This window comes from Meles meles, chromosome 11 (assembly GCF_922984935.1).
Source record: "Meles meles chromosome 11, mMelMel3.1 paternal haplotype, whole genome shotgun sequence".
In the NCBI taxonomy this organism is placed as follows: domain Eukaryota; kingdom Metazoa; phylum Chordata; class Mammalia; order Carnivora; family Mustelidae; genus Meles; species Meles meles.
In genome coordinates, this window is record NC_060076.1 from 37,408,855 (window position 1) to 37,434,670 (window position 25,816).

Here is a 25,816-nt window from a genome sequence, read left to right on the forward strand (position 1 = left end):
TGTCTATCAATAGATGAATGGATAAGGAAGATGCAGCACACACACACACACACACCTCATGCATACAATGGAATATTATACAGCCATAAAAAGGATGAGATCATGCCATTTGAGACAATGAATGGACCTAGAGGGCATAATGCTGTGTGAAATAATTATTGCTAAATATTCCACTTTGTGTATATGTTATATTTTGCTTATCCAAATGCCATATGATTTCACTAATATGTGGAATCAAAAAAAATGAATAAACAAAAAAGCAGAATCAGATCTATAAATACAGAGAACAAACTGATGGTTTCCAGAGGGGAAGAAGTGGGGTTGTTGGGCAAAATGGGTAAAAGGAGAGGGAGATACAGCATAAAGAATACAGTCAGTGATATTGTAATAATGATGTATATGGACAGATGGTACATACACTTGCGAATATTGCATAAACTTGAATCACTATACTATACACTGGAAACGAATATAGTATTTTGTGTCAACTATACACAAAAAATTTAATTTAAAAATCTGCTCTGCCTCTCTCCCGGGCACTCTCACACACACACTCTCTCTCAAATAAGGAAATCTTTAAAAAAAAAAAAAAAAAAGGGCGGGGCACCTGGGTGGCTCAGTGGGTTAAGCCTCTGCCTTCCGCTCATGGGATGGGATGGAGCCCCGCATCAGGCTCTCTGCTCAGCAGGGAGGCTACTTCCCCTCCCCCTCTCTTCCTGCCCTCTCTGCCTACTTGTGATCTCTCTCTCTGTCAAATAAAATCTTAAAAAAAAAAAAAAAGGCGGGGTGGAGCACCTAGGTGATGCAGTCAGTTAAGCATCTGACTGGTGTCAGCTCAGGTTGTAATCTCAGGGCATGAGATCGAATTTCCAGTCAGGCTCCTTGCTCTCCCTCTGCCCCTCCATGCTGTGCACTCTCCTGTGTGTGCTCTCTCTCTCTCTAAAATAAATAAATCTTTAAAAAAAAAAAAAAGGAGGGGCACCTGGATGGCTCAGTCTGTTAAGCCACTGAGTCTTGGCTTTGACTCAGGTCATGATCTCAAGGTCCTAGCATTGAGCCCCATGATGGGCTCCTCACTCATCTTGCAGTCTGCTTGGAATTCTCTCTCCCTCTTCTTTTGCCCCTCCCCCCACTTGGTCTCTCTCTCTCTCAAAAAAGCAAAAACAAAAAGCTGACAAACAATCCTTCATTGTGGACCTTCCTCATGATCAATTATTATTTCCAAGGCCACACTTTTTCTCAGAAGCCTTTTGTGGTAAGCCTTTCAGATTTTTATTTTACTTCTTTTTTTTTTCTTTTGGAGAGAGTGAGCGAGCAAGCAAGCACAAGGGGAAGGCAGAAGGAGAGGGGGAGAGAGAGAATTTTTTTTGTATAAGCATGTTCACAGCAGCTTTATTTACAATAGCAAAAAATGAAAACCTTATTGTTATATTCACACAATGGATTACTATTCAGCAATAACAAAAAAGAACACACTAGAGAAGAAAAACTAAGGTGAAAAAATCATAAATTATTATTATTATAGGCTAGGCACTGGCTGAAAAAGGATACAAGGGAACATTCTGGGGTGTTGGAAATGTTCTATACTGTAATATCCTTTTGTCAAAAGTATACAGTTAAAAATTATACACTTTAGTGTATGTAAATATTACCAAAAAGAACCATATATGAATTATGACAATGATGATGATGATAGAATGAAAGTGGTAGGGAATAGGTGAAAGTATAAATGATATAAAAATGGCAGAATATTGGGTATCTGGGTGGTGTGGTTGGTTAAGTGTTTGACTCATCTCAAGTCATGGTCTGAGGTGGTTTCATCTTGGTCATGGTCTGAGATGGTTTCCTCTCAGGTCATGGTCTTGGGCTCCTGGGATTGAGACCCCCCCCCCCCCGCCCACATCGTGCCCTCAGGATAGTGTCTGCTTGGGATTCCCTCTCTCTCTCCCTCTGCCCCTCCCTCCCTCTCTCTCTCTCTCTCTCTCTCTCTCCCTCTCTCTATTTCTCTCTTGAGAATCTTAAGCAGTCTCTACACCCAGCACAGAGCCTGATGTGGGGTTTAATCTCACGACCCTGAGATCATGACCTGAGCTGAAATCAGGAGTCAGATACTTAACCAACTGAGCTACAAAGGTGTCCCATCAATTTTTTTTTTACTGTGACCTATAGCAAGAAATACAGCTGTAATACACAGTTATAAACATGTATTCATAGATCTAGAACTGAACCCAAATTTTGTGAAATAATCCTACTTTTACTACATGGGATGTTCCCTGATATTTTCTATCCTTTTTATCCAATTCCATTAAAACAATCCTGATAGTGACTCAGATGATTTTGTGACTACCCAATGAGTCTGGACCTACAATTTGAGAAACACAGCCTTAGGATAATTTTACATTTTGATTACAGAACTACATTTTTATCTTGATTTAAAGATGGTTACCTCTAAAAGACAAGGACAATATTGTAGAGTATAAGGTAAGCTTTCCCCTTGAGTTCTGTGGTGCAAGAAGAGAATTCTCAAGCTTGTCTTAAGAGTCTGTGTGGTTGGAAGGTCTAACAGAGCTGGACGGCTACTAATATATCTTTGACAGAAAAAAAAAACCTGTACTCTATGAAAGGCTGATCTTTTTAGACCTGTGAATAGATAAAAAAGAATATTTATTGGAGCACCGTTTTTAGTGATTTAAATATGGAAATAGGGGCACCTGGGTGGTCCAGTTGGTTAAGCATCTGTCTTTGGCTCAGGTTGTGATCCCAGGGTCCTAGGATCAAGCCCCACATTGGGCTCCCTGCTCAGCGGGGAGCCTGCTTCTCCCTCTCCTCCCTGCCCCTGCTCTCTTGCTCTCTCTTTCCAGTAAATAAAATCTTTTCAAATATGTGGAAACAATCTCAACAGGAATACAAAGTCTAGAGCAATGATTCTTAAATGGTGGAACTGGATGGATCCTGGGCAGGTGGGAGGGGTCTATAAGAATCTCCAAGAAGAGGGAGAGAAATGAGTGGATTGAAAAGCATACTAATTAGAATATACATATTTATATTTGTAAGACAAATATTAAAACACATTACCCCCCCTTTTTTTGGTAATATAAACCAAAAAGGAGCAGAGGTTTATAGTATCTTCTTTGTTCTTGGGAAGACACAAAGTACCAGCTTTTTAAATAGTTTGGGGAAGCCCCCTCCAAAAAGCTGTATCAGAAGTTTTAAGGAGTAGTCATAAAATGTTTATATCTTAAAAACTGAGAAACACTTGTTCAAAGACCTAGAATAAACATACTTGAAATTTTAATTTCAAGAATTATTCCTGGGACACCTGGGTGGCTCAGTTGGTTAAGCCGCTGCCTTTGGCTCAGGTCATGATCCCAGAGTCCTGGGATCGAGTCCCACATCAGACTCCTTGCTCAGTGGGGAGCCTGCTTCTCTCTCTGCCTCTGCCTGCCACTCTGCCTGCTTGTGCTCTCTCTCTCCATCTCTCTCTGACAAATAAATAAACAAACAAATAAATAAATATCTTTTTTTTTTTTAAGAATTATTCCTTGGAGGAAAATCAGTGGTAACCATTTAATTCTTATAGGCTTATTCAGGGGCACCTGGGTGGCTCAGTTGGTTAAGCCACTGCCTTCAGCTCAGGTCATGATCCCAGGATCCTGGGATCAAGCCCCTCATCGGGCTCTCTGCTTGGCAGGGAGCCTACTTCTCCCTCTCTCTCTGTCTGCCTCTCTGCCTGCTTGTGATCTCTGTCTGTCAAATAAATAAATAAAATCTTTTTTTAAAAAAGCTCTTATAGGCTTTTTCAGACAACATAATAAGAGTTATTGGCCAACCAATTAGGAGAGTTACACTTTAAGTGAACTTACTCATTAATATTGTATAAGCAAATTAATTATAGGCACATCTTAATAAACTGTAGTCCTGCTACCACCATTATTCTCTATAAGGATAACAGGAATCACTATTAAGTTATCTCAATTATTAATCATGTCGTTATAGTGGCTTTGGGAGACAGTCTTTGAAGGAATTTTAATGAACTAAAGTGGACATCTAATAATAATTTTAAAAAAACCCCACATCTCCTCCCAGAAAAAACACCCAAATACCCCAATGCTTTCCAACCCTGACCACAGACTCTAAGAGGACTTATGCTCCTTTTACCTGAGATGGCTCCTTTCTTAACAACCTTTTTTCCTCTCTAAAGACAGAAAATATAAAATAGAACCTTAAAAAGAAAACAGGAAAATCCAAACAAGATCCCAAGTCATTTTGAATTGATATGGCTTTGATTTTGAGAGTAAACTGTGAGTTCTCACAAGAGAACTAGGCTTAACAAACAAGGCCAAAGTTTTTTTTTTAAGGTTTTATTTATTTATTTGACACAGAGAGAGAGATCACAAGTAGGCAGAGGCAGGCGGGGGGGGGGGGGGGAGGGGAACAGGCTCCCTGCTGAGCAGAGAGCCTGATGCAGGGCTCGATCCCAGGACCCTGAGATCATGACCTGAGCCGAAGGCAGAGGCTTAACCCACTGAGCCACCCAGGCGCCCAGCCAAAGTTTTTAATAGCTAATGGAAGAGAGGTTCAAACCTATAAACAAAAGATACCTTGGTCTCTTCATCAGATGGTGTTGGGAAAATTGGACAGCTACAAGCCAAATAATAAAACTGGACCACTTTCTTATACCATATACAAAAATAAATTCAAAACAGATTAAAGACCTGAAAATGAGAGCTGAAACCATAAAAATCCTACAAGAGAACACAGATTTCTCTGATATCTGCTATAACAATATCTTTTTAGATATGCCTCCCGAGGCAAGGAAAACAAAAGCAAAAATAAACTATTGTTCTACACCAAAATAAAAAGCTTCTTCACAGTAAAGGAAACAACCAAAACTAAAAGACACTCTACTGAATAGAAAAGATATTTAAATAACATATTCAATAAAGGACTAGTATTTAAAATATATAGTGAATTTATACAACTTAACACCAAAAAAATAATAATCCAATTTAAAAACTTGCAGAAGACATGAACAGACATTTCTCCAAAGAAAACACACAGATGGCCAACAGACACATGAAAAGATGTTCAACATCATTCATCATTGAGGAAATGCTAAACAAAACCACAATAAAGTATCACCTCACACCTGTCAGAATGGTTAAAATAAAAAACACAAGAAACAAGTGCTGGCAAAGAATAAGAGGTTTTTTTTTTTTTTAAAGATTTTATTTATTTGTCAGAGAGAGAGAGGAGCGAGAGTGAGCACAAACAGATGAGTGGCAGGCAGAGGCAGAGGGAGAAGCAGGCTCTCTGCCGAGCAAGGAGCCCAATGTGGGACTCGATCCCCGGACGCTGGGATCATGACCTGAGCCGAAGGCAGCTGCTTAACCAACTGAGCCACCCAGGCGTCCCAGAATAAGAGTTTTGAAAGTGAGCCCTCTTGCACTATTGGTGGGAATGTAAACTGGTACAGTCACTAGAGAAAACAGTAAGGAGATTCTTCAAAAAGATAAAAATAGATCTATCCTATGAAATCACACTACTGGGTATTTACCCAAAAAATACAAAAACTAATTCAAAGGGATACATGCACCACTATATTTACAGCTGCTATATTACACTATATTTACAAGAACCAAATTATAGAAGCAACCTAAATGTCCATCAACTGATGAATGGATAAAGAAGATGTCACATATATATATACACACACACATATATATATCTACATACATACACACATATATGTATGTATGTGTATATATACATATATACACAATACACATACATATATATACATACATACATAATGGAATATTATTCAGCCATAAAAAGAGTGAAATCTTGCCATTTGCAACAACATGGATGGATTTAGAGAATATAATCCTGAGGAAAATAAGCCAATCAGAAATAGACAAATACCATATGGTTTCATTTATAAATATGTGGAATTTAAGAAGCAAAACAAATGAACAAAAGAAAAGCAAAAGAGACCAGAATCTTAAGTGTATAGAACAAACAGTTACCAGAGGGGAGGTGAGTGGGGGAATGGATGAAATAGGTGAAAGGGATTAAGAGTATGCTTATACTGATAAGCACTGAGTAATATATGGAATTGTCGAATCACTATACTGTATACCTGAAATGAATATACAATGTAAATTATGTTAACTACACTGGAATTAAAATTTTAAAAGTAAAAGTTGAAAAAAATTAAAAATGGATAAAAAAAGACACCTTGATTAAAAGTGAGTGTTCTCTGCATTCTCCTCAAGGATTTTGATGGATTCCTTTCTCACATTGAGGTCCTTCATCCATTTGGAGTCTATTTTCGTGTGTGGTGTAAGGAAGTGGTCCAATTTCATTTTTCTGCATGTGGCTGTCCAATTTTCCCAGCACCATTTATTGAAGAGGCTGTCTTTTTTCCATTGGACATTCTTTCCTGCTTTGTCGAAGATTAGTTGACCATAGAGTTGAGGGTCGATTTCTGGGCTCTCTATTCTGTTCCACTGATCTATGTGTCTGTTTTTGTGCCAGTACCATGCTGTCTTGATGATGACAGCTTTGTAATAGAGCTTGAAGTCTGGAATTGTGATGCCACCAACTTTGGCTTTGTTCTTCAATATTCCTTTGGCTATTCGAGGTCTTTTCTGGTTCCATATAAATTTTAGGATTATTTGTTCCATTTCTTTGAAAAAAATGGATGGTATTTTGATAGGGATTGCATTAAATGTGTAGATTTCTTTAGGTAGCATAGACATTTTCATAATATTTATTCTTCCAATCCAGGAGCATGGAACATTTTTCCATTTTTTTGTGTCTTCCTCAATTTCTTTCATGAGTACTTTATAATTTTCTGTGTATAGATTCTTAGTCTCTTTGGTTAGGTTTATTCCTAGGTATCTTATAGTTTTGGGTACAATTGTAAATGGGATTGACTCCTTAATTTCTCTTTCTTCAGTCTTGTTGTTGGTGTACAGAAATGCAACTGATTTCTGTGCATTGATTTTATATCCTGACACTTTACTGAATTCCTGTACAAGTTCTAGCAGTTTTGGAGTGGAGTCTTTTGGGTTTTCCACATATAGTATCATATCATCTGCGAAGAGTGATAGTTTGACTTCTTCTTTACCAATTTGGATGCCTTTAATTTCTTTTTGTTGTCTGATTGCTGAGGTTAGGACTTCTAGTACTATGTTGAATAGCAGTGGTGATAATGGACATCCCTGCCGTGTTCCTGACCTTAACGGAAAAGCTTTCAGTTTTTCTCCATTGAGAATGATATTTGCGGTGGGTTTTTCATAGATGGCTTTGATAATATTGAGGTATGTGCCCTCTATCCCCACACTTTGAAGAGTTTTGATCAGGAAGGGATGCTGTACTTTGTCAAATGCTTTTTCAGCATCTATTGAGAGTATCATATGGTTCTTGTTCTTTCTTTTATTAATGTGTTCTATCACATTGATTGATTTGTGGATGTTGAACCAACCCTGCAGCCCTGGAATAAATCCCACTTGACCTCTTCGACCTCAGCCGTAGCAACATCTTCCTAGGAACAACGGCAAAGGCAAGGGAAGCAAGGGCAAAAATGAACTATTGGGATTTCATCAAGATCAAAAGCTTTTGCACAGCAAAGGAAACAGTTAACAAAACCAAAAGACAACTGACAGAATGGGAGAAGATATTTGCAAACGACATATCAGATAAAGGGCTAGTATCCAAAATCTATAAGGAACTTAGCAAACTCAACACCCAAAGAACAAACAATCCAATCAAGAAATGGGCAGAGGACATGAACAGACATTTCTGCAAAGAAGACATCCAGATGGCCAACAGACACATGAAAAAGTGCTCCACGTCACTCGGCATCACGGAAATACAAATCAAAACCACAATGAGATATCACCTCACACCAGTCAGAATGGCTAAAATTAACAAGTCAGGAAATGACAGATGCTGGCGAGGATGTGGAGAAAGGGGAACCCTCCTCCACTGTTGGTGGGAATGCAAGCTGGTGCAACCACTCTGGAAAACAGCATGGAGGTTCCTCAAAATGTTGAAAATAGAACTACCCTATGACCCAGCAATTGCACTACTAGGTATTTACCCTAAAGATACAAACATAGTGATCCGAAGGGGCACGTGTACCCGAATGTTTATAGCAGCAATGTCTACAATAGCCAGACTATGGAAAGAACCTAGATGTCCATCAACAGATGAATGGATAAAGAAGATGTGGTATATATACACAATGGAATACTATGCAGCCATCAAAAGAAATGAAATCTTGCCATTTGCGATGACGTGGATGGAACTAGAGCGTATCATGCTTAGTGAAATAAGTCAATCGGAGAAAGACAACTATCATATGATCTCCCTGATATGAGGACATGGAGAAGCAACATGGGGGGGTAGGGGGATAGGAGAAGAATACATGAAACAAGATGGGATTGGGAGGGATACAAACCATAAATGACTCTTAATCTCACAAAACAAACTGGGGGTTGCTGGGGGGAGGTGGGATTGGGAGAGGGGGAGGGGGCTATGGACATTGGGGAGGGGAGGCGAACCATAAGAGACTATGGACTCTGAAAAACAACCTGAGGGTTTTGAAGGGTCAGGGGTGGGAGGTTGGGGCAACCTTAGGGTTTTGAAGGGTCAGGGGTGGGAGGTTGGGGGAACAGGTGGTGGGTAATGGGGAGGGCACGTTTTGCATGGAGCACTGGGTGTTGTGCAAAAAGAATGAATACTGTTACGCTGAAAAAATAAATAAAATGGGGAAAAAAAAAGTGAGTGTTCTCAAATATCCGACATGTGCACATGGAATATTTGAGAAATTAACAAAATCAGCTTGAATTTCCAGAGAACCAAGTGGTTCTCCGGTAAAAACAAATGTCTGGAGAGTTCCAGCTAATGTAATAAGACACAAAAAGGAAATGAAAGGTATACAGACTGGGAAGGAAGAAATCAAACTATCTTTACTCAAAGATGACATGAATGTGTATGTAGAAAAACCAAAAGAACTGACAAAACTGTAATAATTATGGCAAGGTTGTAGGATATAAGGTTAATATACAAAAGTTCATTGCCTTCCTAGGTACCAGTGATATAAGGAAGACTACAAAATTCTAATGAACAATATTTTTTAAAAAACTAAATAGATATTCCATTTTTAAAGAGAAGAAAGGCTCAACATTATCAAGATAATCAGTTCTTCCCAGGTGATCTAAAGATTCAATGCAATTCCAGTCAAAATCCCAGCAAGTTATTTTATAGATATCAATACAACTGATTCTAGCATCAAGGAGGGCACCTGAGGGAATGAGTACTGGGTGTCATATGTAACTGATGAATTACTAAATTCTACCTCTGAAACTAGTAATATACTACATGTTAATTAAATCAAATTTAAAAAAAATTTTTAATCCCCCCAAAAACCTGATTTTAAAGTTTATATAGTAAATTCAATTTTGAAGGAGAAGAGTAAAAGAGAGACAAAAATGTATAAAGGTATAAGACCGTTTAGTTGTTTGAACCGGAGGAAATGAAAGCAGATGACAGCCTGAATCTTTCCTTGGTACTGTGGCAGCCAAGAAGTCTGTCTAGATGTCTTTCTAAGGTACTAAGATATACATGGCAACTTGGGTTGTGTGTTTATGTGTGTACAAAATATGTCTATTCTCGGCAGAGAATTTGCTTATTTATAAGTGCAAAGTGGGAGGAGGGGTGCTGCTTTGCATCAGGAGACAGAAAGAGGGAATCGGAAGGCAGGTTAAGAACCTCTCTCTGTAAGGTGAAATAACTGAGAAAGTAAATAACAGTGATCTGAAAAGTGAGAGGGATTCGTTAGGCAAAAACAAAGCAAAAGAAACCTCGGAAAGGGGGAACAGTTGGAAACAGCCAAAGAGGGCTCAAGAGGTGGAAAAGAAAGCCCTAACTTTTCTTTAAGATCAGAAGAGAGGTAAACAAATCTAGATGATTCTTGCTGCCTTCCAGAAAGCATGTATTTTATATCTTTGTTGAATGAATGTTGCATCAATGAATGGACAATAGAAATGTGTGAGGTCATGGTATCAGTACCTTTTTTCCCTCAAAATGGACCAGAAAGACTGAACAGACAAATCTTCAAAATTCAATTCTAGAAAATACAGTTACCAGGTTTATCACATCTACTTTGCTTCCCCAGAGGTAGAGCCTGAATAACAATTCAGGGCTAGCAGGGATGAGAATAGGCAATTATATAGTAGCTATAAGTGATTTCTCTGCCTACAGAGGAAAGCTACAAAAATGTGGTATTTAGCCAGTTTCTATAACTGCAATGATAAAAGAGAGACCAAAATCACCAAAGTCAAAAGTTTGCTGCAATTATTCTGTGTCCTGGGGCACTGTGACCTGGCCCGCAGGAGGGCAGCTGGCCTAAAGGCATGTGTAGGGAGCTTCAAAATGCTTCTCTTCTGTCCTGGGTTTGAGCTGGAGAAATTGAGCACAAGCAGCATCTGCACATAACAGTGAAAATTTTCAGAGTGGTTGATAATTGGCTTCTGGAAGCATTTGCCTGAATGATTGTATTGGGAGAGCCTCAGGGAAAGCCGTACACCTAACATAGAAAGTGGAAGGCCAACAGAACTCGGGTCTGTAAAAAAAAAAAAAATGTAGAATGCATGTAACAACACCCAGAACTCACACATAACTGCACATCTGGCTGTTATTAACTCTGATGAAGCTCTAAACATAACCAAAACAACAACAAAGAGTCTCTTTATGCAACTAATGAATTGTTGAACACTGCAACAAAAACTTACAATGTACATTTTAAATGCTGGCTAACTGAACATAATAAAAAAAAATGTGAATTTATATGGGGAAAGAAAAGTCTCTTTACCCCTCCATGAGACTCCTGCTCTTTGAGGAAATCCAAGTCCTAAGTGATTTGCCTGTTCTCCAGTACTGGCTGTTGCTTTAGGAATGGAGCACTTCACCACAGTGCTTTTGGAGCCTATTCTTAGCCAGAGAGATTTGGCATGCTATTTTTAGTTTCCATCTCTGTAGATTCAGTGTCCTTCCATTCACCCTCGTTTATCCAGTACAGCAACACTAGCTTCAGCCAACCCAGAAAATATGGCCACCCTAAATTAACTGAGTTATTTTGGGGTTTCCAAGGACGGAAACTGAGTCTTCCTGGACTCAGCTCAAGAGAATGAGGCATCTGTGAGATCCTACTGGTGCTTAATATTTACTGAAAGCCCACGAAGCTCTAACACATATGGAGACAAAATTATGACATGATCTTTAGCCTCTGGGGGCCCTTGGGTGCATCTTCATGAAAAGCTACAGTGCTGGCTTCCCACAGAAGCAGAACAATAGTTAAGGAGTATCCCATATCAATGACTGGTATGCCTGCATTTAGCAGGCAGAACTCTCTAGCAAGATGCAGAGGCACTCCCTGTTCTCTGCTCTGGACCCATGAAACAGATTTAGTCCTATTTAATGCACTCATTATACCCTTTTTGTCACCATTTACTTATTTACTGATACTACAAACATTTGCAGAGCGCAAACTTGTATGTATCAAGCACACATCAGCTTCATAATAAATGTGGTCAAATGAACAAATGGAACCTCGCTCAGCCTGTAGAATGCAGTATGAGTATGTTTGTGTAGGGTGCATAAGTGGAAGACTTTTTGAGAAGATGCTGCACAAACTTAATCTTGAAAGATAAGTAAGAGTTTCTGCAATGGATAAAGAACAGTCATTCCAGAAAGAAGTAAAAGCACACAGAAAGGCAAGCACATAGATCTACAGAGACCGCCCCCCCCACACCCCTGCATTGTGGCTCAGGTAGTATGAAACCAGACTGGGTGCTGGGAAGAAATATATTGGCAAGGAAACATACTTTCACATAGAATTATCATTAGCTCAAAGAATTGATGGGAAATAATATGGTTAAAGTAATAAGAAGGAAATATATCCTTGGATTTCAGAAATTAAAAATAAACTAACCTAGAGAACTGGATTTCCTGTGGCTAGTGGGGTAGGCAATCTCTCAAATGGCTCCTGTTCAGCCCTGCCTCCTGATATTCATGACATTATATAAACCCCTCCTGAGTACCATGCTCTGGCCAACAGATTATGGCAACATTGAGGGGTATCATCTTTCATGATTAGGTAACAAAAGATTACTTATATCTTGCTAGCCAAACTCTTTCTATTGCCTTCTTAATATGCACACTTTTATGAATTAAGCTGTCATACTGGAGAGGCCCACCCCACTGAGGATGGCCTATGGCAAACAACTAGTGAGGAACTAAAGCTCTCAGTCCAAAGAGCCTGATGAACTGAATTCTGCCAACAACTATGGAGTGAGCTTGGAAACAGATTCCCAGTTGAAACTTTAGATGAGACTGCAGACTGCTGGCTGACGCCTTGATTTTGACTTTATGAGACACCATGAGGTAGAAGATCCAGGTAAGTTATGTCTGGATTCCTGACCCATAGACACCATGAGATAATAAATATGTCTTGGTGTGCCTAAATTTTACAGTAATTTGTTATGCAGCAATAGTAATACAGACAGGAAGTGGGGAAACTCTGTTAAAGTTCCAGGGCCTTCAATGTATGTACTACAGTATGGCAAAGGCCTTGGGATGTGATATTCCTGTACCTCACCAATTCTCTGGTGAAGTGTGTGTTTAAATCCTTTCCTCTTTTTAAAATTGCATTGTTTGGAGAAAAAAATGTGTTGTTTGCTTTCATATTGTTGAATCTTGGGAGTTCTTTATATATTCTGGGTATGAGTCCTTTTCCAGATAGATGACATCCAAACATTTTCTCCCACTATATGACTTGTATTCTCTTAACATTGTCTTTCAGAGGCAGAAGTTTTAAAATAGCAGCAATGGTCACGGCCGCCAAACTGTGGAAAGAACCAAGATGCCCTTCAACGGACGAATGGATAAGGAAGATGTGGTCCATATACACTATGGAGTATTATGCCTCCATCAGAAAGGATGAATACCCAACTTTTGTAGCAACATGGACGGGACTGGAAGAGATTATGCTGAGTGAAATAAGTCAAGCAGAGAGAGTCAAGTATCATATGGTTTCACTTATTTGTGGAGCATAACAAAGAACATGGAGGACATGGGGAGATGGAGAGGAGAAGGGAGTTGTGGGAAATTGGAAGGGGAGATGAACCATGAGAGAGTATGGACTCTGAAAAACAACCTGAGGGTTTTGAAGGGGCGGGGGGTGGGAGGTTGGGGAACCAGGTGGAGGGTAATAGGGCATGTATTGCATGGGGCACTGGGTGTGGTGCAAAAACAATGAGTACTGTTATGCTGAAAATAAATATATAAATAAAAAGTTTTTGATGAAATACAGTTTACCCACTTGTATGAATCATACTTTTGGAATTATATCTGAGAAATCTTTGCCTAACTCATGTTCATAGGTTTTCTTCTGTTTTCTATAAATTTTATAGTTTTAGGCTTTACATTTGATCTGTAATCCATTTTGAATAAGTTTTTGTATACAATATGAAGCTGAAATTCATTTTCTTGGATATTGATAACCAGTTATTCCAGCATCATTTGTTGAAAAGACTTTCTCCTTTGTTGAAAATTTGCTGTCCATATGTGAGTGGGTCTATTCTATTCTCTATTCTTTTTTTTAAAGATTTTATTTATTTATTTGACAGACAGAGATCACAAATAGGCAGAGAGGCAGGCAGAGAGAGGGAGAAGCAGGCTTCCCGCTGAGCAGAGAGCCCGATGTGGGGCTCGATCCCAGGACCCTGAGAACATGACCCAAGCTGAAGGCAGAGGCTTAACCCACTGAGCCACCCAGGCACCCTATTCTCTATTCTATTCCATTGATCAATTTGTCTGTATTTATACTAATAACACATTGTCCTAATTTCTGTCACTTTATAAGTCTTCAAGTAATTTATCAAGTAATCCTCAAATTTTACTCTTTTGCAATTGTTTTGGCTATTGTGGGTTCTGTGTATTCTCACAAGAATTTCTATTTTTATATTTATTTATTTATTATTTTGGTGCAAAAAGTGGTTTTATTAAGGCACAGGGACAGGACCTGTGGCAGAAAGAGCTGCCCTGGGGTCATGAGGAGTGGCCCAGTATATACTTTCAAGTTGGGAGGAGGTTAGAGTTATCTAAGTCCCTAAGGAATTTTTTTTTCAGTGTTCCAAGATTCATTATTTATGCACCACACCCAATGCTCTATGCAATACATGCCCTCCTTAATACCCACCACCAGGCTCACCAATTTCCCCACCCCCATCCCCTCCAAAACCCTCAGTGTGTTTCACAGAGTCCACAGTCTCTCACAGTTCATCTCCCCTCTGACTTCTCCCAATTCACTTTTCTTTCCTTTTCCTAATGTCCTCCATCTTACTCCTTATGTTCCACAAGTAAATGAAACCAGTGATAATTGACTTTCTCTGCTTGACTTATTTCACTCAGCAGAATCTCCTCCAGTCCAATGTTGATATAAAACTCCAATGTTGATATAAAAGCTGGGTATTCATCCTTTCTGATGCCGAAGTAATATTCCATTGTATATATGGACCACATCTTTATCCATTATCTGTTGAAGGGCATCTTGGCTCTTTCCACAGCTTGGCGACTGCGGTCATTGATGCTATGAACATTGGGGTACATATGGCCCTTCTTTTCATTACATTTGTATCTTTGGGGTGAATACCCAGGAGTGCAATTGCTGGGTCATAGGGTAGCTCTATTTTCAATTTTTTTAGGAATCTCCACACTGTTTTCCAAAGTGGCTATACCAACTTGCACTTCCACCAACAGTGTAAGAGGGTTCCCCTTTCTTCACATCCTCTCCAATACTTGTTGTTTACTGTCTTATTTTTGGCCATTCTAACTGGTGAAAATTGGTATCTCAATGTGATTTTTATTTGAATCTCCCTGATGGCTAATGATGATGAACAGTTTTTGATGCGTCTGTTAGCCATTTGTATGTCTTCTTTGGAGAAGTGTCTGTTCATGTCTTCTGCCCATTTCTTGACGTGATTATCTGTTTTTTGAATGTTGAGTTTGAGGAGTTCTTTATAGGTCTTGAATATCAGCCCTTAGTCTGTAGTGTCATTTGTGAATATCTTCTCCCATTCCATGGGTTGCCTCTTTCTTTTGTTGACTGTTTCCTTTGCTGTGCAGATGCTTTTGATCTTGATGAAGTCCCAAAAGTTCATTTTCACTTCTGTTTTCTTTGCCTTTGGAGACATGTCTTGAAAGAAGTTGCTGTGGCCGATGTTGAAGAGGTATTACTGGCATGTATTGCATGGAGCACTGGATATGGTGCATAAACAATGCATCTTGGAACACTGAAAAAATAAAGTAAAATTTTTTTAAAAATCCATTAAATGCACTGGCCCTCCATCAAGAGACCTCATCCCTGCTACTCCAATATTTTGTCACAAGTCCTCTCCCATCTACCCATCTCCATCTCTGCTAGAGATAGACTGCATTTCTTACTGCCAAATTCACTCCATGGCCCATTTCTCTCTGTTCTGCATTTATTCATAAGTTTCTCTTCCACCTGGAATATGCTCCATCCCCCACAACCTGCACTTTTAGACCCAATTCCTATGTCACTCTACCCAGGAGCCCTCTTGACCACCCTGATCCTCACTATAGTTTCTCTCCTCTGAAATGGAATATTCATAACCTGGACTTCACAAGTGAGTATGTAATTCTATTTGTTCTAGATTATTAGCTCATGCTTTGTATGAATTAGTCTTATCTTGGTAATTATATATTTAAGTGTCTTGAGAGCTGGAAGGCAAAACAACTGAAATGTCTTTGTACCCTTGACACTGCCCCGCTTAGGAATGAGCAGAAGAGAGCTCACCATGCCAGGTGGGTGAAGGACTGGATGCTAGAGAAGGGACCAAAATAGCCTCTTCACAGATTTTGAGCAAAAGGATTTTTTTGGTGTGAGACTGCTGTCCACCAGGGTAAGACTCTCAAGAAAATTCAGAAGTTCAGGGTTGGAGAAATATAGCCATAACCACAGATATCAATCAGGTAACAAAAATGTATAAATAAATGGGCAGAGAATAGACTTGATGGGCCCCAGGAATCAATTAGAAAACAACTAGCTTGCTTAAAGTTATCAAAAATCCAAGTTTTAAAAAAATAACAAACAAAACCAAAAATCCTCCTTCAGGCAAACAACATATATACAGAGTATATAAGTAGATCTAACCAAGATCACCAACTAGTTTATGACCTTAAGTCAGAAGTGGCCATTAACCCCTCTCTGGAGGTAGTCATATCCATGAGCAGACAGAATTCTGTAACATGGTAAAAACAGCTCTAGAAAACTAACTTTTAAGAGCTCAGTAAGTGAATCTCATTACTGTATCTCCGTGGAAGGCAGTGTTTATATCTCTTCCCACCTGTCTGTAAGCTTGAGGCCACACAGACCAGGAGGTATTCCTCCCTGCTTCCCACAATGTCTTTTAAAGATGCCACCTTGCCCTTTTCCTCCTATATAAGCCACGGTCCCCTTGATACACTTCTGATTCCCCATTACCCAATGCCTGTAACATCAAAGCTCTCCATTCTCAAGCCATAACCAGACTCTGCCCTCCCTAAGCTCAGAGTGCTTCACAGATATATTTCTAGTACAGGTAGGGGAGTTAATGGAGATTCCTCTGTCCAAACCACTCTTCCTAAAAAGGTGCCCTATGTCCCTAAACATTCAGTTTTCTGGGGACAGGTCACCAGATAGTTATAAAGGAGAGAGCCAAGACATTAGGCTGATATAGAGTGGGCTGAGGAAAGATAAAGTGGAGGCATAGATACTGCCTATAAGTAGACACCTTTAGTCCCAGGCTCTGTAGCCCTTACAGTCAACTGGATACCATCTACAGATTAAGTCACCATATAAGCTTCCCTAAGACAGATAAAAGTCTTTGACACTGTACCTGCCTTGTGAAACAGTAGGGCTTTGTGATGCAGTCTGGTGACCTGGTTCCATCATCTATGAGGCGGAGATGACAAAGCATAGCACTGGAAGTCATAAGGCACCAGGACACTGAATGTTTAGATATAGGGATGGTTGGTCTCCTCATGCTAATGAGGTTTAGACCATGTTGAGCCATAATGTTGTTCTGTGGGATTTCAAGTATCCCTTATATACCTATGGCTTCATCTTCATTATTCTTCTAATTATCTGGCAAGTAACAAGGAGTTACTGTGGAATAAGATTGGAACCTAAAAGGATCTGCTGCCAGGTAGGGAAATATTATGACCATGAGTAAACTAATTACGCTTTAGATAAGAAGCTTTTAAGATCTCAGAGTCTCTCCTTTTATCATAACCCCCTAATTTTTACATCAGGCATTCAATAACTCTTATATGTTACTTCTCAGAGGTTAGAAATAATTCCTTTCCAGGCCACCCTACAGTGTAAATTAGTTGGAAAAATAAAGAACCTTTCAATCTGGTTTGGGTTGGGACCTAGATGAAATGGAATCTACATCCTGAATCTCAGACTACCACCCAATAAGCGGAATTTTTCTGGTTGGTGGTTTCTATAGGCATTTGTTAACAGAAATTCTTTGGCTATTACACCTACACACCCTTTAATCTGTTCCACTTTTTCTCTCGCTTCATCATAAACTTCATGCATAACTTCTCCTGGAAAATAAATGAGAGGTATTGAGTATGGAAAAGCCTTAAAATAAATTAAAAACAAGCAGATAAGGGAAACTTTGAGGTGAAAAGAAATGGGTATGGAAAGAAAAGTTAGGAAAGTAAATAAAATATAGACACATAGAAAGGGATTAGGAAAAGTGTATTAGCTTTTTCAGGTTTTAAACATGAAAAAAATGGTGTCCCAGCTTCATACTCTAACATTTTGTCTTTAAGCGTCACCAAAAAGTCAAGATAAGAGATGCAGCAACAAGAGGTAAGGTCTCAGTCTCTGTTCTGACTCCCCTCACTATGGACAATATTCCCCTAACTCCTGTCCCTCTATGACCCCTGGAACAAGTAGCCAGGTGCTCTAACCACTGAAGGCTCCTATTGCCCCAGCTGACAAATTCCCCCAGAAGACTTTCTTGGGTGGGAAATCAGCCTGGGAATGTCCCAAAATTCTCTACCTTATACCTGCCCCTGGGAATGAAGAATGAGGAAGTAGGACAGAAGCCTTTTTTTTTTTTTTTTAATAGTTTTATCACCCTGTGGAAGTCACTTCATGTCTCAGTCCATGGTCCAGGAAATGGGCGTCTCATGATCCTGCCTCACTCACAGTGTAGTTGTGATGATCAAATGAAATTGGGTCCAGGACAGCATGTTGCAATGGGTTAAGTTGTACACAGACGTGCCTTAGAGCATTGACTCTTGGGGTTTTCAACCTCCTCTTACTCAAGGCCTTCAGCTTCCTATAGGATATCCCTGCATCCTCTCATTTCTGTAACACTGTCCTGGTTTTTCAGCTAGGAGATTTTACCAGGAAGAAGCTGAGAAGCCATGGGAGCTGCTCTCTGTCATGAAAAGGTGATCACTTCTTCTTTGTAGTCTCCAAACTCTCAGCCTGGCCTGTGATGATTTCTCTGCTTGGCCTGGGGCAGGGAGGAGAAGAGGGATAATGTCTGGGAGGGAGTCAGACACAGTGGATGGTGAAGACTGGTTGAGAGGGTTACCAGGGCAGAGGGGGATCAGGTGTCTCAGGAAGGAGGAGTCTCCCAGTTCTGCTCTGGGCTAGGTTCACAGTGGTCCTGAAATTCAGGATTTCACTACTATGTAATTCACTGAAGACGCCACATAAGTTTGCACTCAGCCACAGACAAGTTATCCAGTCAAGAGAATAGATAAATGCATGCACAAATAAATGACCATGTCATATTCCCTTTATAGTTACAACTATTCAAGGACAGACCCCTGGAACCTGCTGATAGTACCTCCATGGTTTTGTCTTCAGGGAGGCCAACTCCTGGGACAGCCCTCAGAAAGGAGCCTGTCATCCTCTTAAAATCTCTAGGAATGGGATTGGCTCTCAAGAGATGCTATGTATAGGAGCTAGGACACTTCCTAATCCCCAGAATGCAGAGTTCCCACAAAGACCTCATTTTCCGCAGCTTAGGAATATGAATGCCAGGCTGTGGCCTTCTTAATCCCAGAAGAGTCTGACTCCCTGTTCTCCCTGGTAATGTTTCTGGTGATGCCCCATCAACTAACCATTGGCTCCCTGCTTCTGCCTTGTTCCTTTTTCCTGGTTCAGCTTCTTAACATAGATCAACAGAGAATGTACCCCACCTCCTAGTCTCTCATGGCCCTGCATTCCCATGGATTGTCTGAGACCTTGCCCAACAAGCTCCAGACCCTTAGCCCAGCCCAGCCCAACATAACCTGACAATGGCATTTTCCTAGGAGGAAAAGGGGGTGGATAAACACCCTGGGGGTATAGCCCCAAGGCTCCCAGGACTAGGGGAGGGTGGACCAAATCTCCAGGCCACGCATATTCAAAGAGGCAGGTGTTGGGGTGCCTAGGTGTCTTAGTTGGTTAAGCGTCCCACTCTTGATCTCAGCTTGGGTATTAATCTCGGGGTTCTGAGTTCAAGCCCTGCTCTGGGCTCCATGCTAGGTGTGGAGCCTATTTTAAAAAGCAAACCAAGCCAAACCGACAAACAAAGAGGCAGGTGTCACTCCATCAGTAACTAACTGTTGCCATATTCCCTTCCCAGCCAGGGCTGGCTTCCTCAGGAGGGAAGTGTGAGGCGGGTCCTGTGTGCAGATACCTGCTGCGAAATCTGCAATGCCATGGCTCTGGAGATTCAGCAGCTGTTGGCGGGTGAGAATACCCTGATCTCTCCCCCTTCATCAGGACCATTGCAGGGTTCCTCTTGCCTAGAGATTTTGTCTATGTCTACTGTGTCTTTTGACCAGAGTCTGCAGCAACATTCCCTACACTCCAAAGCACTTGCACTTCGATCTACAACCCCCCCAGTGTTGCAGTTAGTGGATCAGAAATCCTTAACACAGTCGACTGTCCAGTCAGCTGGTACAGTCAAGATCCATGATTGCTGGGCTGAACACCTCCAGCTGGGGCAGGGATTTCAAATACAGGAGGTGCCCACAGGCCCAGAGACTTTATGTTGTTCAAGACTTGAGGAGCCCAGGATTCTAGTGAACCAGCAGGAGATGGTGCAGAGTAGCCACATCCTTGACTGTGGAAATCAAGGACCACAACCCTTGAATTCCCAGGTGTCTCTGCAGACCCTGAACCAAGAAATCACTACCCTGACACACCCTATGGCCTTGCATGTGGTTACTGTCCTTCCTGCTCACCTGCCATTCCTCAGTCCTGAAGTACTGAGGCTTCTTGAGGTACATGTGAAAAAATGGATGCATTTCCAGAGGTGGGGGCTACCCAGACGTGTAGAGGAGTCCCTGAGGCAGCTTATGCCAAATCCGCCATTGTGTTACCAACCTGTAAACAACCAACCAGTTTCTTTCATCCAGAAGAACAATTCTAAGTTCTCTATTGAAAAACTGGGGACCTATTCCTACCAGACCTGGGCTTCTTGTATGGCCAGCCAGCCTACCCAGGCCTTCTGGGTTTCTGAATGGTCCATTATGGATCCAGAACAAAGACACCACCACGAGCAAATCCCAAACCATATGGCTGTGGCGTTGCACTCTCCAGGCCTTGAAGACTCAAGTGGTCTCTATGCACTTCCTGGGTACCAGGATCATGACTCAGTGGGCCATCTGCAGCAGAAATATAGCCAGCTATTCTGTGGACTCCCTTCCCTGCACAGTGAGTCATTGGTTAACACCTTCTTAGGCTCTCAAAGTTTCTCCATGAATGGGAGCATGTCCAAGCATCCCTTGAAGGATCCTTTTCTCTTCAAGGAACTCTCCATTCTCCCTCTGATATCTAAAACTCCACCCCAGTCAACCACACCCTCTTCCCCAACCTCCCCAAACTGGGTCATTCCATCTGACTACCAACAACCTCAAATAAGTGTCCCATTTCTGAGCCTGGCCGAGTGTGATGCCTTGGAGTGGCACCTACTGCAGAGGCAGCTCCAGCGTCAGTGGGGCTTGCCAGCTGTTTTCCAGAGACCTCAGCACACCCAGAACCCCATGAACTATAGGCCATGTGGCAAAGCCCAGTCTCCTGAGACAGTGAAAACTTCCTGGCCAGTGAAGCCCATCACAGTCTTCACTAGGGAACTAGTCTTCTTCCCAGAGCATGCCCGGAGGCTACTAGAATTCCACCTCCAGCGGCAGTTGATTCACCATCGCTGGGGCCTGCCCCAAAAGATCCAGGAATCCATCCAGTTACTTCTGTCCCCCACTGATCAGTCAACTCTGTCCTGGAGCGGCACAGCCCTAGCCAACGTGCATGATCCCCAACCTACAGCCGTAGAGGTCACTGAGGCCAGTGACCCATTCTCACCCATCACAGACCCAGTGTCAATTCCCATGCCACACTTGTTTGACCAGGCCAAGGCAATATTGCAGAGCCACATCAACTCCAAATGTGGGCAGATTCACCAGGGCAAGGTCCCTGCTCGTGTATATAGCTCTTGGCAGTTCATAATTCCTGGGGGCCTGCAAGTGGCTCCCTTCACTTGCATCCCAGAAAACAAGCCCTTGGAGCTACAGGCAGCAACTGACCCTGCCCTACAGCAGAAAGCTATGCCCTGGATACCAGCGGCCGTTGACCAACAGCAACAAGCCCCACCAGATGCTGTCACTGAACACCCTAAGCTTCCCCAAGCCCTGTCCGAAGGAGCCATTGAGAAACTGGAGACAACATTGCGGCACAAGTACCTGGCCTTCTTGTCAGGGTTGCCAGCTCTTTATTATGTGGCTCTCTCTAGGGCCATGGCACCGGCAATCTCTACCCAAGCTGTAATCACAGGAATGGTGCCTGGACCTGGTGAATTCCCAACTGAACCTCTGACTCAGATGATCTCATCTGAAGAGCAGTCTCTGGGTCCTGGGCCAAGCTTTCAAGATGCCAACGAGACTTGTGCAGACATTGAAGATGAGCTCCAGGTTGAAGAGTCGGTGGAAGAAATGATCAAGATGGTGCCTTTAGAAAGCCAGGCAGAGGCCTCTGGGCCCTACACACTCAAGAAACCCATCTTAGCCAAACTAAATTTCCATCTAAGAAAGAAGATCCTAGAGATACAACTGGGAATTCCCATAAAGGCAAGGCTGTCCAGAGAACAAACTGTAGCAACCTCAGACAACACATCCACACAGGATTCTCTAGAAAGTCTAGAGAACCTAGGAAAAACATTGCTCCAGGATCTCCCCACCCCACCAAACACTCCTCGTGTCCCAGATCCAGAATGGCTCCACCTTAAAGAACAGCTGGCCCTCGAGTTAAAGGCGGTGCAGCAGAACCAGAAGCAACCTAGTTCAAGAGCAGTATCTCATGGTTCTGCCCACTGGACCTCTAAGATATCACAACCCAGTGGGGACATGACAGAGGCCCAGGTGCTTTGTGTTCAGTTGGAGGCCAATGTGAACAGCCCCAGCCTGGAGGAGCCCTGGAGTCCTGAGTCCCAAAGCCCCGGCCCCAGCAAGGACTCAGCCCAAGCCCCCATGCTGGCAGAAAAGAGAGAGGACCCACGGAAACCCAAATTGGCAGGGGACCATGGAGAAGGGGATGCAGGGTTTGCACACTCCTCCACAAGAGACATAAGCCACCCTGATGAAGCCCAGAGGCCAAAAAGGATGCTTCTGAACAGGACACCTCACAGCCCCTGGCGACGGAGCCGTAGCTTTCATCTTGATGCTCCCTGTGAACACAGTACTGGACATCACCCTCAGATTAAGCTTCCAGAGCCACCTCCAGGAATCCCTGGGGTGAAGGTATCTGAGAAGAATGACCTGCACAGCAGTCAAACCAAGCTTAATGTATTCCTCAAACCAGCAAGGATTCCTAAGAATGCCCAGCCTGTGGTGCCCCAGGCATCACAGAGCCAGCTTTTCCTGGGCCAACTCATTCAGGGTAAGGCTTTACAGGGCCAAACTTTGAAAGGTCAGGTTTTGCAGGGACAGGTGATGCCAGTCCACACTCACAAGAGGCCCAGCCTTCCAGAATCAGGCTTGAGAAGTAAGATGAAATCCTTTCTGCAGTGTTTTAACTCCAAGGCAAAAGGCAAAGTGCTTGAGGAATCCATGTTCTCTACAGCTGGGAAAGTGGCCAACACCAGAAAAGAAAATGCAGAAAAGGGCCTGGCTCCAACCAAAAGTTCCATGGGGCGAACCAAGACAGAGAGGACAAGAGGGGACTCTAAGGTCCAATCTTCCCCCACTGAGAAGCAGGTGGGCTCGGCCTTCTTGGATGGTCCCCATTCCCCAGACAGTAAGCTCCGGCACCGCTCCCGCTCTCACCAACTCCATTCTGCCTCAGTCCTGGGCCACCCCCGCCACTGCCCTCGGCACTGTCCTCGAGTGGCTTGTGCCAACCAACCAGGGAATGTACCCTAGATCTCACCTTCCACCTCAGAGGGAAAGTTTGGTCTGCTTAAGAAGACCCAACATAATCAAAAGTCATTGTAGGCTCTCATCTGTGTCCCTTGAAGAGGATTGCTACTGTCATTTTCATTTATGGTGCAGGGGGGGCAGAGTGCCACCCAAAATACACTCTATGTCTCTAAGCAAAGCACTGTCTGTCTCCTCCTTCTCTCCACTGTGGTGTGTTAAGGGAAGGCATGAGGGGATGCTAAAGTGTCCTTCCCATCTAGAGAAGGAACTTTAACCCACACTTAAGCTGGGTCAGCTTTCCACACAACTCCTCCCGGCCCACCCTGGACTGTGGATAAAGGGGCTTGAGCAGAGAAGGAAGGCAAGGTAAATAAAGGTCAGGCTTGAATTCTATCATGGCTTCCCATTGGTGTCTTTAGGCCCAGAGGAGCAATGTGGACATGAGGATAGTAGTGACGAGGAGGATTGGCCAGGAATCCCACAGGCAGAATCACTCATGACTTCCATAGAGGCCCACAGTCTGCAGGGGAGGTTTTTAGAGGAGTGCCATAGTGCTCCAACCTTGAGGAGGTATGTTGTGTTTATCAAAAGTATGTAGCTAACATGACAGGATGTCAAAAGCAAATGATAGAATCTCCCCTCCTCTGCTCCCTGTTGGTTATTGGCAAGATCTTTCTGCAGAGCTCATCTGGGAAGCTGCTGTAACTCTCTTGTCTATATCCTGCCCACTGCCTGCCAGCTGCATGGACTCTTGGAATGGAGATCAGAGTAGGTCATGAAAAGGGACTTGTCCCCCACTCCCAAGGGCAGGCAGGGAGAGAATCGGGGAAGGGGAGCATGTAGATGGGAGGTCTGAGTACCTGGGACAGAGGCTGACTGTTCCTGACCAGGGTATGACAAGGAAGCAAAGCCAATTTACTTTGCACTCAAAAGAGCCTGGAGCCAGAAAGCCAACCCAAGGTTCAAGTGTTTGGGGGGGAAGTAGGTGAGTAAATCTGAGCTTTTCATTCTATTTGTCTTTAGTGTGATTAAGAGTGGCTGACTATTGAAGCTGCTGGGAAAGAACTATAAACACGAGTGGTTTTCCAAACACATCCAGTCTTGTGCTCGCGCTATGACTTATTTGTATACCACCTACAACTGCGATCCTTCTCTACTTCCCTTCTTTCCACCAGTCTTGCCTTCCTGAAAACACACACACATATAAGTGTATATATGTTCATTTTTATGTGTTCATGCATGTTGTATGGTGTTGAAATCAGCTGTATCCTCTCCCAGGATCTGCCTGGTATCTTACCCTCAGAGGATGACTCTTCTCTCCCCAGCCAAAGATAGCACCACTTAGTCTGACCACTCCCGCCTTCGATCCCTGTCATCTTTCCCCATTTCTTATATCCCCCTATATTTCAGAAAACACCAGAACCATTCACTTTGACTCTCAAAACAAACAAAACAGAAACAAACAAAAAAAACAACCCTTTAGGCTTTTGTAGTGTGCTGTTCCATTAAAAGTCATGGAAAATGGATAGGGATCCAGAATTTAATGCCACACATGAGGCTCCAAAGCAGATAAGCTGCTCAGAACTGAACAGGGACTGTGGTCCCTTCAATTTTTCTGGAATGTGCAATAGTTGGCTATTTCATAGTAATATCTGTTTATCATTAATGGAAAGATGACATGAAGTTCTCTGAAACCCCTGGAATGTAATGGAGAAACCCAAGAGGAAGACTGAGAGGCAAGCTGAGATCTGACCATATCTTGTCTATACACTCCCTCACACATAGACTAAATGAAGTCCCTATTTTATGAGGACTCTCCAATAGCTTGTCATACTAAGGCAATATTAGAACTCTTTCCCACTTCTGCTTCAGTCAACCTACTCTCCCACCTTCACCCCCAGCACTACCAACCAAAGTGAATCTCTTAACGGTGGCCATCAGACTCATATTCTCTGACCTCCCAAGGAGGTGTGATTGGACCTGTCCTACCTTCTCCCATTAACTGGGTTGGGGCAGGCATGGTGTCCTTGGAAGGAAGACTGGAATCCTGGCCCTTAAAGAGGCTACAGCGGAACAGCATACCTGAAAGTTGTGCTTATTCTACTCAATATAAGGTTAAGTATGAATAAAAGATTTGGGTCACCATGGGAGGCCTGGGTGGCTCAGTGGGTTAAAGCCTATGCCTTCAGCTCAGGTCATGATCCAGGGTCCTGGGATCCAGCCATGCATTGAGCCCCGCATCACATCGCATTGGGCTCTCTGCTCAGCAGGGAGCCTGCTTCCCTTCCTATCTCTGCCTGCCTCTCTGCCT

At 42.5% G+C, this 25,816-nt stretch overlaps 1 protein-coding gene across 1 annotated transcript; it reads left to right on the forward strand.

The window, feature by feature from the left end:
• The first annotated feature begins 17,138 nt into the window (after window positions 1-17,138).
• On the forward strand, window positions 17,139-23,508 carry LOC123952480 (protein FAM205A-like). Its single transcript, XM_046021715.1, has 4 exons — window positions 17,139-17,282; window positions 17,920-17,959; window positions 18,489-18,549; window positions 19,737-23,508. Exons 1-4 carry the CDS (start codon window positions 17,139-17,141, stop codon window positions 23,506-23,508), a joined length of 4,017 nt encoding a protein of 1,338 aa, XP_045877671.1.
• The last annotated feature ends 2,308 nt before the right edge of the window (window positions 23,509-25,816 follow it).

Bases quoted from the DNA above. Each gene is read 5' to 3' on its own strand.
- LOC123952480 (XM_046021715.1), top strand. From the start codon at position 17,139: ATGTTGAGCCATAATGTTGTTCTGTGGGATTTCAAGTATCCCTTATAT. The intron at 17,283-17,919 runs GTAGGGAAATAT...TTTGTCTTTAAG, and splicing joins CTAAAAGGATCTGCTGCCAG to CGTCACCAAAAAGTCAAGAT. The intron at 17,960-18,488 runs GTAAGGTCTCAG...CTGGTTTTTCAG, and splicing joins AAGAGATGCAGCAACAAGAG to CTAGGAGATTTTACCAGGAA.